This window comes from Cebidichthys violaceus, unplaced genomic scaffold (assembly GCF_023349555.1).
Source record: "Cebidichthys violaceus isolate CVI_PGR_0920_01 unplaced genomic scaffold, fCebVio1.0.p SCAF_4, whole genome shotgun sequence".
In the NCBI taxonomy this organism is placed as follows: domain Eukaryota; kingdom Metazoa; phylum Chordata; class Actinopteri; order Perciformes; family Stichaeidae; genus Cebidichthys; species Cebidichthys violaceus.
Window position 1 is genome coordinate 15,945,206 of NW_027176594.1, and position 13,549 is coordinate 15,958,754.

The 13,549-nt window shown below is 40.5% G+C and overlaps 1 protein-coding gene across 3 annotated transcripts; it reads right to left on the minus strand.

The window, feature by feature from the left end:
- Positions 1 to 1,508: 1,508 nt before the first annotated feature.
- Positions 1,509 to 12,865, minus strand: zgc:174863 (uncharacterized protein LOC100136852 homolog). 3 transcript variants are annotated; one of them, XM_068727130.1, is made up of 9 exons: positions 12,760 to 12,865; positions 7,563 to 7,639; positions 7,144 to 7,473; positions 6,377 to 6,691; positions 5,444 to 5,563; positions 4,417 to 4,449; positions 3,687 to 3,725; positions 3,561 to 3,593; positions 1,509 to 3,358 (listed from the first exon to the last, which is right to left on the minus strand). In XM_068727130.1, the coding sequence occupies exons 2-8, from the start codon at positions 7,633 to 7,635 to the stop codon at positions 3,562 to 3,564; spliced, it is 942 nt and encodes a 313-aa protein (XP_068583231.1). In that variant the 5' UTR covers positions 7,636 to 7,639; positions 12,760 to 12,865; the 3' UTR covers positions 1,509 to 3,358; position 3,561. The 3 variants fall into 3 exon arrangements, with proteins under 3 accessions (XP_068583231.1, XP_068583232.1, XP_068583233.1); XM_068727131.1 differs by lacking the exon at positions 12,760 to 12,865 and adding an exon at positions 9,968 to 10,089; XM_068727132.1 differs by lacking the exon at positions 4,417 to 4,449.
- Between the last annotated feature and the right edge of the window lie 684 nt (positions 12,866 to 13,549).

The following is a 13,549-nucleotide window of genomic DNA, read 5'->3' on the forward strand; positions in this document are numbered from 1 at the left end:
AGTCAGTTATCTGAAACAAGAGAGAGAGAGGTGAGGGACAAAATAAAACAGGGAACCTTCAAACGATATAAATATGAAAACAGTGAAAACATAACTGAGGGAACTTGACAAGGTGTTATGATGTAATTTCTGAATGTAAACTGACGCTTTAATGTAATATAATATATCCAAATAAACACCATAAAACAGACACAAAAAATATCCACAAACCTCTATGAACAACTCATGAAGGGAAGCAGATTGTCTGAACTTCAAACTGCATAAGAGCTCACTGTGTTCTACCATTTACTGACTGCAGACATTTCTATTGGTTGTTCTGCAGTCACACGGTGTCAACATGGTTCACTTTGAGTTGGCTCTTCTCAACATGATGTGTTCATGCTCAGTATGGACGCATCAGGTGCTACACGTCTTATTTTGATTTTACACTCATCCTGTGGGAGACAGATCAATATATTGTGAACATGAGTTAACATATTGTCAGCAGAAGATACAATACCTCAGCACATTCATGAAGATGTATGTGTGTTGAATGGAGGATGAGAGATCCTGATTCTGATGCTACAACTATCTATGCTTCCTCGTGCTATATCTCTCCCCCTCACTCTCACGTAGAGGCCTGTAAAGCAGCACCAGATACCAGGACCATGTTTTGGAATGCACCAGTGTTTCTCCTCAACTCCTCCTCAATGAGCGGTGACCTCTTCAGTACGGAGGCCGTTTGGTCAACCACAACAACTTTGAAGATGAGAGAGATAGAGTCTGCAGAGATGTCGCACTGAGGGTGAGGAATGGAATACGAAACACATCTGCATATGGGATGATTATACAATACATGCACCATCAATATGTTGCCCGTTGCCAGTTTGTTCTGTGTCAGTGCAATGTTTTTGTTTGTTTGTTTAGCATTTAATCTATTTTTTCTCATGTGTTAGCTGTGATTTGAAAGAGACAACTGTGGAAATGCTTGGAAATGTTGTTCATCTGTGCTGCTGTGCCCCAACATGTTGCAATGCTATTTATCCAATAGATGGCAGGATTGAGATGGATTGAATTCTGCAATATTCGCCTTAAATCTGGGTGAAAATGATCTGATATAATTTGTTTATTGACTGAAAACAAGCTCAGCCTGATAGAGAAGCAGTAATAGTTATAAGACAGTTGATCTAGAGTCAAAGGCTTTCAAAATAAAGTGCAGGAAGTATCACAGTAAACCATTGCTCACCATTTTTTTTGTTCTGTTACAAAAATGATACACAATACATAACATTCATTAGCGAGCGAGAGAGAGAATAAGCCTGGAATTTTAAAAAAATGTAACGTGTGCCAGAATTTCTTAATTTATTTTTTTCGTGCAGGTATGCAAAGATGCAACAGAGGGAGGAGAATGACCAAAAAAGTGACGTTGGTTTTTACCATGTCAATAAAAATACCCGTTGACACGTACAGCCATGTCTGAAATATAATCTAAATGAGTGCACAGCAACAACAAAAAATCATTCAAACAGTTCTCTTTTTCAATTCAAAAAGTGTTTAATTGCATGGAAATAAATCACAGATCAGTTGTGAGAGTGCATGTTAATCCCAAAAACACAACAGTGAAAGTCATTACAAACACACAGCATTACAATTTCACAGGTTTTGTAAAAACAGTATATACACAAAACAACAACAATGCTCTTCAGTTATTTCCAGAATGATCTTTCAAATGTAAAAGCTTTTAATGGCATTTTTCCCTATCCAAAAAGTCAATGATTAACTCTGTGTCAGGGACCAAGATAAATTATACACTGTGTGCCTGCTGATAAGGTGCTTCTATTGTTAACTCTCAACTTTGCCTTTAGTGGTGTCAGTACCACTGCTCCATTATCAAGCAGGTCTCAGATCAGAAATTACGTTACCTGAGAATATGGGCGCACATTTCTATGAGAGCTGGTGTCAGATGAAAAGAAGAATGAAACAAGAAACCCGCCTGAAGACAAGGGTTGATTTGGCAATGAAGTTGCTCACTGCTGCCAAACGTTACATAAACAGTTTCATCGAAGACAGTCAGAGGAACATAAACATGTGTTTTGGGCTTTCTTCCACCACACACTTTTTTCCAATAGCAAGTAAAAGAAGATCATGTGACGTGCGGAAGTGCGTCCAGCATCTATCTCGTGTACTTCCTCAATGGTTAGAATAAGGATATGAGATTTGCTAGGGTTGACTATTCTCAGGCAGTGAGGGGTAACACTGCACTCAAAGTTGGCCGGTTGATTTTATACGTTTTTAAGCAGGAAACAAACAATGAGTAACCGCTGAACAAGGACCCTTAAAAAGGAAAAGGCTGGTGATATTCTACAAGAACCCTTTTCATGCAAAGAATCCCTGTATAAAAGGGTTCTAGGTAGAACCCCCTGGGCAGGTTCTTGTTCGCACCCTTAGAAAGTGGAAAGGTTCTAGACAGAAGCTCCTGAGAGGGTTCTAGGTGGAACCTTTCACAGATGGTTCTAGGTAGAACCCTCTAAAATGGTTCAGGTGGACCCTTTATAAAGGTTCTTCCAGCAACCCAAAAGAGTGCTTTTATGAGGACAAGCTGCAGACCCTATATGGTTCTAATTTGTTTTAGTTTATTTCTAACAGTGTATACTTTGAGTCAATGCCACTGTTGTTTTTTCATGGGATTTGTTGACAGTAAGAAAAATATAGTTGAACTCTTCCTTTAGCACAATCACAAAACTAGGGCTACTTGTCAAGTTGTGGAATGTGAAAAAGGCAAAAAATAAAAATCTGTAAAATCAGACTACTAAACTAGCAACTTCGGTTACATTTCCCCAGAACACAAACACACACACACACACACACAAAAAAAACCCTGCCTCATCATATTAACGTGATTCAACGTTTTTCTCGTAACATTGACATGACGTGACAAGAGGAAGTAAGAAGGAGAGTCACTCCTGACAAGCTGCCAAAGGCTACAGTTAATGCATGGGTACAATTAAACAAAACAGTTCCTCCAACAACCAAAACGAGATTCACCGCCATCCAAACTATCAGGTTGCTTTTCGGTGATGTTACACGTTGCTCCCGATGTGGTTGTCAGAGTTTTAAGTCCGTCACTGATTTAAAATCAGTTGAGATCCTTCTTCAGATTGAGACTTGATTTAAGAGTGTTTTCTTAGTACATTTAGATGAATGAAGCGCTTACAATTCCTCTGATGAATTACGGTAATACAAGTTATCCCTGGTTTTATATACCCAGCTGTTTGCAATAGGCAAAGTACAATGATAGAGTAGAGATTAGCAAACAAGGAAGTGTTGATTTCAGAGGGTGCCAGTAAATTAGCATCTGTGATGTGACTCGCAGTGACTCCTGCAGGGGGGGAGAGAGAGAGAGACAGAGAGCGAGCGAGCGAGCGAGAGAGAGAGAGAGAGAGAGAGAGAGAGAGAGAGAGAGAGAGAGAGAGAGAGAGAGAGAGTCGGGGAGAGTGAGGGAGAGGGAGAGAGAGAGAGAGCTTTCAGATATCTGATATTGTATTGAAGCCTGCAAATATTATAGAGAGCATTATAATTACCTCAGGCCAAGATGTCTGGGCATACATCATCACCTGCAAAAAGATTTAATATCAAAGCCTGAATTATTTGTGATAGAGTGTATTTGAAGTTTTATTAGTGAGACACAGTGAGTCATTCCGACGTACCTTCCTCGACATCTGATAGGCGGACCTCGTGATGTTCACCTGGAAGAAATCAAAAGATGTTAATGTGGTTTACAATGGGAGGGCGTCAAACCATCACCATATTGAGCAAGTTTCTGACAAGCGAGTAGAGGCAGGTCCTGTAGGTTGAGTGTCCGAAACAACGAGTCAGGTTAGATTCTAAAAAGTGATTAGTGACCGAGCCCATGTTTCCCCACAAGCCACGGAAAAAGGCTATAATCTATATCCTAGTTAATATCACTGTGCTTCCCCAGACATCTTTAAAGTCAGAGGAAGCCCAGTGAGACGTTTAGATGTGTTGATACCCAGTTAGTACAGGGACAGTTAAGTTCTTTGATCAGTGATCAACATGTGCTCCCACCGAGTTAACATTTAAAACACAGCGGGAGGACATGCCTCAACAGCCTTGGAATGTGTGTATGTGGGGAGTGAGTTTGGTTTCATGTTGTCCCCGAGGCCACTGAGTCAACCATTCATCAGTAAAACACAAACAACGTATCCAGCAAAGTAGTTAAAAAAGACGATTCATTTTAGCCAATTAAACCACTCATTATTCCGTCAGAAGGTCTGTAGCAGGTATGTAGTGTTTCAGGCAGCTAAAACTAGTCGATAGGTAGAACAATCAATAGATAGAACCTTTCATTTACACCTCTAAAAAGAGACAAATTTGGAAGAAAAACAGCAGCGATAGTATATCCAAAGATGGACGTACTCATAAGGGGTGTTGTGGAGTGTCTTCGGGGTTCTGTGAAGAAAACGATGGGAGAATGAAAAGCAGATGTCTACTTGTGTCCTACCACACCAACCATTTTGTGTTTTGGCCTCATGAGAGGTTTGCAGCACCCACACTGCTTGATTTAACTAAACAACGCAACAGCGTGTACTTTCCCATCCTGAATAATTTTGGCTACTTGCCAGGTGTTCGACAGGTTTGTCCACCTCCTACTATTGTGATGTTAATCTCCATCTATTGTGTGGTTCAATTTAATAGCACGATGTTGTTTGTTGACAAGACACCGAAATAAATACAGTTGGTTATGTTTTCACAGCAATATAAAATAGATATTTGAGAGGGAATTATGAGCTGCTAAACTTCCTAACATTAGCTCTCAGCCTGCGGCCTCTCTTCAAGTTATATTTGCTCCTTTTTTGCCTTTCTTTCCTCTGCTGGTCCGATCCGTGACTCAAAACCACGAAAAGATCGGAACCACAAGTTTTGTGATGGGTTGCAACCCTAACTGATAAAATCCCACACAACATTTGAGAGCGTTAGTACTGAAATTTCCCGATCAAATATCATAATAGTGCTATAGTATGTCTGCAGTTGTACATCAGTAATGCTGCGAGTCACTACGCACTACTGTGTATCAGAGTTTAAAGGAAGTATAAACAGGAACCTCTTTCAATGTTTATTGTTTTAAGACAGACTTGAAAAATAGTAAACCGTCCCTTCTGGAATAGCTCAGTGATTTTTTTATTTTTTTATTAAGAAAACTGCAGCTGATTGATGTGTTACAATATATATTAATTTAATTTCATGGGAACAAGATTTTGGCTGCCTGTGTGTAGTCTGAAACGGTGAATGTGATGCAATCTTGTTTCTTAGAGGAAGAAGGAAATAATAAATTAAATCAGCACCGTTTGTTAATCTCCCTTCTACCTTTTTTAGTTGTGTTAATACTCAATAACATATGTATTGGTTCATTTTGAGCTAAACGAGGGCTTGTGTAGGTACTCACGTTTAGATCGCCTTCTGAGAATCAGCATCACAATCAGCAACCCTGCGATCAGCGATCCGATGACCACCACGGGAGCCACTATTTTAGTGGCTGGATCCAGCTCCTTCCGAAACCCCTTTTCTGAATGAATCAAATTGAACAGTAAAGATTGTTTTAACGCTCTCATACTTCAGGTCGAGACCAAAAAGAGTAAAGGTGTAAGTGCACTTGATTCAAATGAGGAGTGCACGCACTGATGGGAAGTTCCCCCCCTGTAATACTTCAGCAACCTACATTTGCTTTCTCTTTTACTCCCAGAGGGGTCGGCAAAGTAAAACTGTTGATAAAGTTTTCCCATCAATGAGAACGCAAGGAACTGAAGACATCTCATCAGGGCTGCATAGTTTTCTTCCCTTGTGAGGAGCATTGTTTTGAAGTTTTGAAAAAGATTTCAGATTTAAGCCAAGTTCACACTGTCAAAGATCGCCGCACTGTCCACACTACACAACCTGCTGTCTTGTTGTAGGGAGTCTTGAAGTTGTTGTGGTGTTCACACAGTAAATTATATAATATCATGCGCCGGACAGGACCTTCAATCGAGCGATCGGCGGAACTTTCCTTGCAGTCATGCTTGCTGACGTTATCACTGGTTTCCACTTGTCTTTACTATTTATAGCAGTTTCCTCTAAGTTTCAATATTCAATATTCACACGGCCTGTCAGACATGCCAAGATGGGGGTTTTTTTTCTTCTTTTATGACCAACAAGCTCCATTCGACTACAATTTTTACTCCTTTGTTTCTGCCGGAAACGACCTCCTGCGCCAACACAAAACATGCGCTACTGTACATGCGCTAGGTCAGTTTATGTGATTTAAATTTCAGGTAAAGCATGACCTCACATGTGATAGTAGCCAAAATCGCTGTGTGAAAGTTTTATTGTGTGAAGCAAATACCTGGAGAATTTGGTGCGTTTAGTTCTTCGAATGTGGTCTCTTCCTCTTTGCCTCCGCTGGCATTGAACACACTGCAGGTGTATTTGGAGACATCGGATATTTGCCCCAAAACCAGCTTGCTGGAGAGCTGAAACAGACCAGTTTTGGTCTGCTTCGCCTCCATTGGAGAGTCATTTGTCAGCTCCCTGTTGTTCTCATCGAACCAGCGAAGTTCGCCTTTTGGGTAGCCGCCATCAGACTCACACGTCAGGGTACCGTCTGTAATCAGAGTCATTGCCTTAGGGCTGGAGACAATAGTTGGTTTGCTGTATTTGGCTGCAAAGAGTAAACGAAAAAAACACACAATCATTAAGCTGAACGTTGCACCGTGACATCAACCAAACAACACCAATAAAGTTAACAAAATTAAGTTGACCATTATATGTGAAGAGTACTATCTAGTACAATATGTGGTGAGAAAGACACATATAAAAGCTGGCCCCTGCACTGGCTGTGATTATTTGATAACACTGAAACTAAAAGCACGTAAAGACAGAAAGTGAAATACCAACATGAGAGGTCAGGAAAGTCCCCTGGATCTCTAGATAATCTTCAAACGACAATTACATTTTTCAAGCACACTTTCTGTTTTAATGTTCACAGAATCAACTTGACTCACAGTTTAGCTTTGAAAAGAGTTGGGATTAGTTTTGAACACTACACTCAAATCGGTCACCTCTCCGATAGTTGTAAAAAAATGTTTCGACCACGAGGCTGGAGGCTCTCACCTGTGACTTTAAGGCTGAGGGATTCAGTGTGATCACCGCTGTCTGTTATCACCATGCATTCGTAAAGTCCATCGTGCTCCACTGCAGTGTTGGTGATGAGCAGGGACACGTTCATGTTACTTAAATTCCAGGACGGCTCAGCAAATGAATAGCCTTGCCGCTTTGTAAGATTCCCTTTGTTAAAGACCAGTAAGACACTCGAGGCCTTCTTCCAGGTGACCACCCGGATTAACGCGTTGCCATTTGGGATGTTGATGACACACTCCAGCAGCGACTGCTGGCCATACTGTCCCAGCTGTTCAGCCTTACAGTCCAGACTTATAAAATCTTCTGTAGAGGAAAATATGAGAGGATAAGAAGTTACATCAGCAGCAAGCAGCCTTTCATACTTCAAATTCTTTGATTTAGGCAGAATTTACCTTTCTTTGCGTTTCCTACGCTGATTGTGATGACAGTGACAATAAGGAGGATACACATTGAGGCCATGTTCATTTACCTGAAATGACAGAACAAACAGTTCTTTATGTGTTGATCAAGACAGATGTAACCACCAAAGATGTCTGATTATTACATTAATCACATCATAGCAATTCAAAAGTGTGGTGCTCCAGGTTGTACTTACTTACATATTTGTACTGCAAAAACAAAAACAAAGTGTGTACTGCCAGCGTGTTTTGCAACAATGTTGTGCTGATTGCACAAGATTGATTACGTTACCAGAGGATTTTACAGGCGCTGTGATGGTTTTACAATGCAGGTAACTCTGCAGATGGAACTCATAACTGCATATGACTGTGTGGCTGTTTTGTTGTGAGAGATGCTGGTAAGAATAACAGATCTGCTGACACAATCAGATTTTTTTTCAATGCAATTACAAATGTCTACTTGTTGAAGAAGGTATGATAAAGGTAGAACAAATAAGCTAAATGTGCATTAAAAAAGGGGTTTGTGTTACTTGTTTGACTTCAGTATTGAAAGTGATTCAAACAGGATTCGGGTCAATTGTGAGTCTCACACTGTTCACTGTTCTCAAATGTGTTTGTGATGCATTTTGGTTCAGTTGGATCTTTCTCTGTATGAAAAGGAACCGAAACCAAGAGGAAAACGCTCCAAGTTTACAAACTCACCAGCTGATTCGGACCAGAACAAACAAACTACGGAGACAAAGCACAGCCCTCGTTGTCACTTTTGTCTCTAAAAAATAATGACACCATCTGCATTAAGCTTGGTTCCCTCCAAAGCTTTCACTGTGCAATTCTGTCAGCAAAATGTATACAACGGAAACACTGGGATACTTTATCACAGCACCGAGGTCAGGGTTTCTAGTTCAAATTGTATTACGGTTGTATTTTGTGAGAGCGCAAAACCAGGAGCCAGAAACAAAACATGTATCATTCATTGTGATTTCGAAAATTTAAACAAGGAGCAGGTTTTCTTTGCGGTGGCCTTTTAAAAAATGGGCAGGAATGAAAGCAACAATGATACCAGCTGGTGCTGACTGCCGAACCCTCGTGGTCTCTTGTCTGATTTCCTTATACCCTCCAGCAATTCTCCTAATTTCTCCTAATTTGATCTCTAGATCTCCGTTTTCACTTTTGTTCCTTTCTGTAACTTGACTTTATCGTGCCTACCGAGTGAAGACCTTGCATGCATGCGTCGTTTTGTTCGAGAGAGGGTGTGGTGCCCACATCTGGCAGACGCAACGCACAGGGGGAAAAAAAAAGGTAAACCGGTGCTGTGAAGCTTCATGGAATATAAGTGGGAAGAAATGTGATGTTCTTATCTGTAGGTGAATTAATCACTAATACAGTTTTGTTTTATTAACTGTTTCATGGCCTCACAGTCCCATGGATGTATAGAGAGAAGTGGATACAGCGTCGGAGGAGGGGGTCTGATCTTCTGTACCGCTTCTGCAGATTAGAACAAGCACTGTGGGAAAAACTATTGAGCTTTCCACAACCTTTGTATCCTGCTGCATAACAAAAGAGCGAAACAGCGGTCTCATGCTATTTCATGAAAATAAGACACGCAGTTAATAATCCATAACACCTGTTCTCCCAAAGCGAGACCGGTTTGTCGGTTTCAAAGCTGCAAAGATGCAGTTTCGACTGCATTTGTGACTGCAGCTGCGCAGCAAAGGGGAAGCCAGAGGTCTCCAGAGAATACGTTCTTCTGTGTGGGTGTGCATTGCGTTATGTTAATGAAACAGATAAATAAGCACTAGAATGTAACTGACAACAAATTTCGCATGTCATAGCTTTTTACAGCCTATGCTTATTTGAAACATTTGTTCCTGAAGGTGGTTTAAAAAAAAAAAAAAGTCCACAAACAAATGACAAACAAATGAGAGCATAAGTTAAAACCTCTGATCACACTTTACTGCTCGCCTGGTCCCTTTCGTAAATCTGTTTCAACTTGGGTTTCTTGAGATCTTATATATTTGTCCCATAATGTGGTAATCGTGTATCTAAGTGCGGGCCGAGTCCGCTTCTGTTGTTTTTGGTCTAACATGAAACCTGCTTGGCCACTTCTTTGAAGTGTGTGTGTATTTACTTGCACTTGAAATGTCGCTTAAGCCCGCACATTAAAACAGACAAGGCGTCATACTGAAAGAGAAAGAAGAGGGATTGTTTTGTCAAACCGCTTGAAGAGTTTCAGAGTTGCCAGAGATTGAGCAATATCATCCTGTTTTACAAAACAAATATCTCTGACCACTACGCTGCTTTTTCTTTCCTTTCAGGATGACTGTTGCACACTCCCACTGACGTTTTTTTAAACTATTTTGCTTACTTTACTTCAGTGTATTTTGATCCATTCCCCTTACCTGTGTGAACTCACTCCTTCTGCCTGAACAACTTGTCTTTGTGGTCGTGATTGGGGAATTCCTACATTCCACCTGGACAATGAGTCGAAAAAAAGGAGCACAATACGAGTTTATACATCACACGCAAGTGCTTTCCCCGATAGGATAATCGAGCCATTGCAGCTGTGGGGTGGCGGATGCCTGTCTGAATCTCTTGGACACCGAAGAGAAAACATCTGCACTCTCCCACAAAAGCACGCCGGGGATTGATAACAGACTGAACATATACAGCGCATCCGGCAGATTTTCCCCTGTACGTGCACATCCAACGTTTTCTGACTATGCAGACGAAGATGGGCCGAGGAAATAGAGAAGTTTGAGGATGTCAGTTTGCTGCGAGGAAAAGAATGCATAATTAGTGTTGGTCTATCTCCTTTATCAGCTTGTTTTTTTAAAAAAACACTTCCAGCCCATTAGTTAGGATTTAGCCTCGTGGAGCGTAGGTTATCTTGCATTTTAAAGATAACATTGAAAAGTTCTCTTTTGCAGCATTTACTTAAACATATGCTTAAAAGACATTTACACAAAGTTTTGTGTTGGAGTTTGTGTTATTCTAAATATATATAATTATAGTAACACTAACATTTTCATTTTTTCAGCTTCCGACCTTGAATTCTAATGAACAGTATCAGAATCTGCCTTAATTAAACATATTGGTCGATCCCTAGTTTTAACAACAGTACAGTTGTTTTCAACTCAGTGATCCCGAGGTATGCGTTCCATCATAATCCTTTTCTCCATTTATGACCACGGCCCGGGTGGCCTGGCTTTTCTGTGCACTTCCTGCCTGGATATTAACAGTGTTACCAAGATGACAGCCTCTCTTCCTCAGGAGCTCTTGGTGGTTAATAACTGTGAGGTTAAGGAAATGTAGGGGAAGGGTGAGAGTTGTTACTGTGGCTCGATCCATGCAGATATTTGACAGTTTAAAAATCTAATAGCTATATATTGGCTGCTGTTGTGGGTTTTTTTTTAACATGTAAAATAAATAATTATAATAAGATTATTATGAGGGGAAAGACAGGGGTATGACAAACATCTGAACCACATAACCACCAGGACACCCTGCACAATTATATTTAAAAATCTCTTAAATTTGCTTTTTAAAGAATTGTGACCAAGACATGTAGGCTACTGAGTAAACCTGTCAATGCAATATCGTCACAGTTTGTAAAATACCTTAAAGATATATATATATATATATATATATATATATATATATATATATATATATATATTTTTTTTTTATTTTTTTTTTGCTATTTCTTGTTGCTATTTCAGCCAAAAAAATACCAGTCTAACTGTGATAAAATAATACGAGCTGATACAGCGGCCCGGCTAACATGACACTAGCTGACAACCCCATCCACTTTTAGGAACCCCTGAATCTGAAAGAGGAGGTGGTGGAGCGCCTTTAGGAACGTTGGCATCAACATAAAGTCAGTCTCTTGTCTTTTACCAACCACCTCTTTTCCTCTTCTTGCTGAGGACTGTTTTCAGAAGTCAGAAAAAAGATATCAACATGTCGGTCCTCACTTTCATCATGATTCCCTTGTGCAACTTTCACTCAGTCAGAACTCTACAACCGCACAGTCAGATGAGAAGCCATTCGTACTCCTCTAGTGAGGTTGCAGAAACACATGTAAAGACCCACAGGATAGTTGCATCGCCATTGCAAGTCCTTCACATCAACTGACACTAAACATAAATAGCGGAGGATAAGCAAATGCCAAGATGGCCATTCGCAAGTGCTCTTCAATAGTGCTGCAGACACATTGCAATTACAACCCAGATTACCAGCCCTTATTGTTGGGTGCTTAGGCCACCATATGTGGAATGTGTATTTATAGAAGAACCAGTTGGGCTGACTTTCCCATGAAGGAAGGGCTGAAAATATGCTGGATTTATTGTGTGATTCCCATTGTCTAAATTTCATGAACAGCAATCTGATGCAGTTTTGTTACATCATGGTACAGGCCTGCTGCACTAACTACACTTTGGCCTAATCATTAATTATGGCTAAACCAAAGGGGGAAAACATCCGCACTACTAACTGTGGTTCAGATACTATATCAGGACAAAACAGATTTCCTATAAAATAATAAATAAAATAAAAACTGACTCAAGATTTTACTTGTTGAATTTGAATGTGGTCTCTTCGTACTTCCAAAACACAACGCAAATGGTTAATTGTACCCAGTCAACTCTTATTGTAAAGAACAGTTCAACCAATCGCGGTTGACGCTGTCTGCTTATCTTGCGCAAATAAATGCGGCCGTTTTGTCATTATCTTCTCTATGCCCCAGACACTGTTGTGTACACTTTAGCTGCAGACACCTTAAGCCCAACGTTTCCATTCTATAGAGAGAGAAGGCGCTGTCAAAACTCCATTCACGACACTTCTGGAGCTATATTTGGAGCGAGGTCGAGTTCGCGAGGTTATTTAAATAAACGCGAGTCGAGCCATTTCCTCGTAGAGTGACTTTAAAAATATATATATATATTCGATAATTAGATACATTAAAAGTTCGCCTCCTTCCACTGCCGCTTCAGTAACCTTAACAAAATAAAGTAGGCAGAACGCCATTCATTAAACTGGACATACTTTATGTAGGTCAGTTTGAGCTACCGTATATCTGCTGGCCTACGTCACCGCTCCACTAACTTAATGTAGACGCACACAAAAGGTATGTACAACACATACACTTCCACGCTGCCACACGGTCAACACCACAACATTGTGTCAAACTCACCGTACACGCTCCTCGACAAGGCGACGTCTCTCCAGTGTTGGAACAATTGTTTGACTCTCGGCTGGACATCGAGCGTGTGTTTGCCCCGGTTCCTTCTTACTTTCACTTTCAGAGTGAGTCAGTGAAATGATAGGCTGCGCTGGTAGGTTGCGTGTGCGGAACCAAGCCAAACTCACTGTAAGAATTAGTGAAGACTGACAACGTTTTAAAAAAAAATGCTTTAGGTATGATTTACTACTTTACCCTATTGTACTTTTTTTTTTCTCTACATTTGTTTGAAGTCTGTTCATAAAAAAAATCCACGGTTTTGTGCAAACGATTATTCAAATGTTTAAACGTTTTTAAAATGTGGAGGATATCTTCCAAAGGTACAAACGTATCTTTTTAGTAGAACATTTCCTCTTTGTTTTTCCCCCCATGAGCTGCAGAGGAACAATCATAACCGCTACAGTGTCATCATTCTAAATCAGATAACAAACACACACACACACACACACACACACACACACACACACACACACACACACACACACACACACACACACAGTAAACACATGGACCCATGGTCAAAATTGATTTTTAATATTCATTTCCACTTTGTGCCATTTTTCATGATTTCAAATTTCTGTAGCGACTCAACATCCAGCGACGGGAATTGGCATAGGATGCAAAACGGACGCGTCTTTGCATCATAACACGTTCAAAAACAAGACGCCACAGGAACTACTTTTCTGAAATGTAGTTCTTCCTGCGTGGCGGCTGCAGTCGCCGCACGCGACTCAACAAGACA

Excerpts from the sequence above, each read along its gene's own strand:
- zgc:174863 (XM_068727130.1), bottom strand. The coding sequence starts at position 7,635 with ATGAACATGGCCTCAATGTGTATCCTCCTTATTGTCACTGTCATCACA. Across the intron at positions 6,692-7,143 it reads CCTCAGCCTTAAAGTCACAG|CCAAATACAGCAAACCAACT; the intron begins GTGAGAGCCTCC and ends TACTCTTTGCAG. Across the intron at positions 4,450-5,443 it reads TCTCAGAAGGCGATCTAAAC|AACCCCGAAGACACTCCACA; the intron begins GTGAGTACCTAC and ends TTTTCTTCACAG.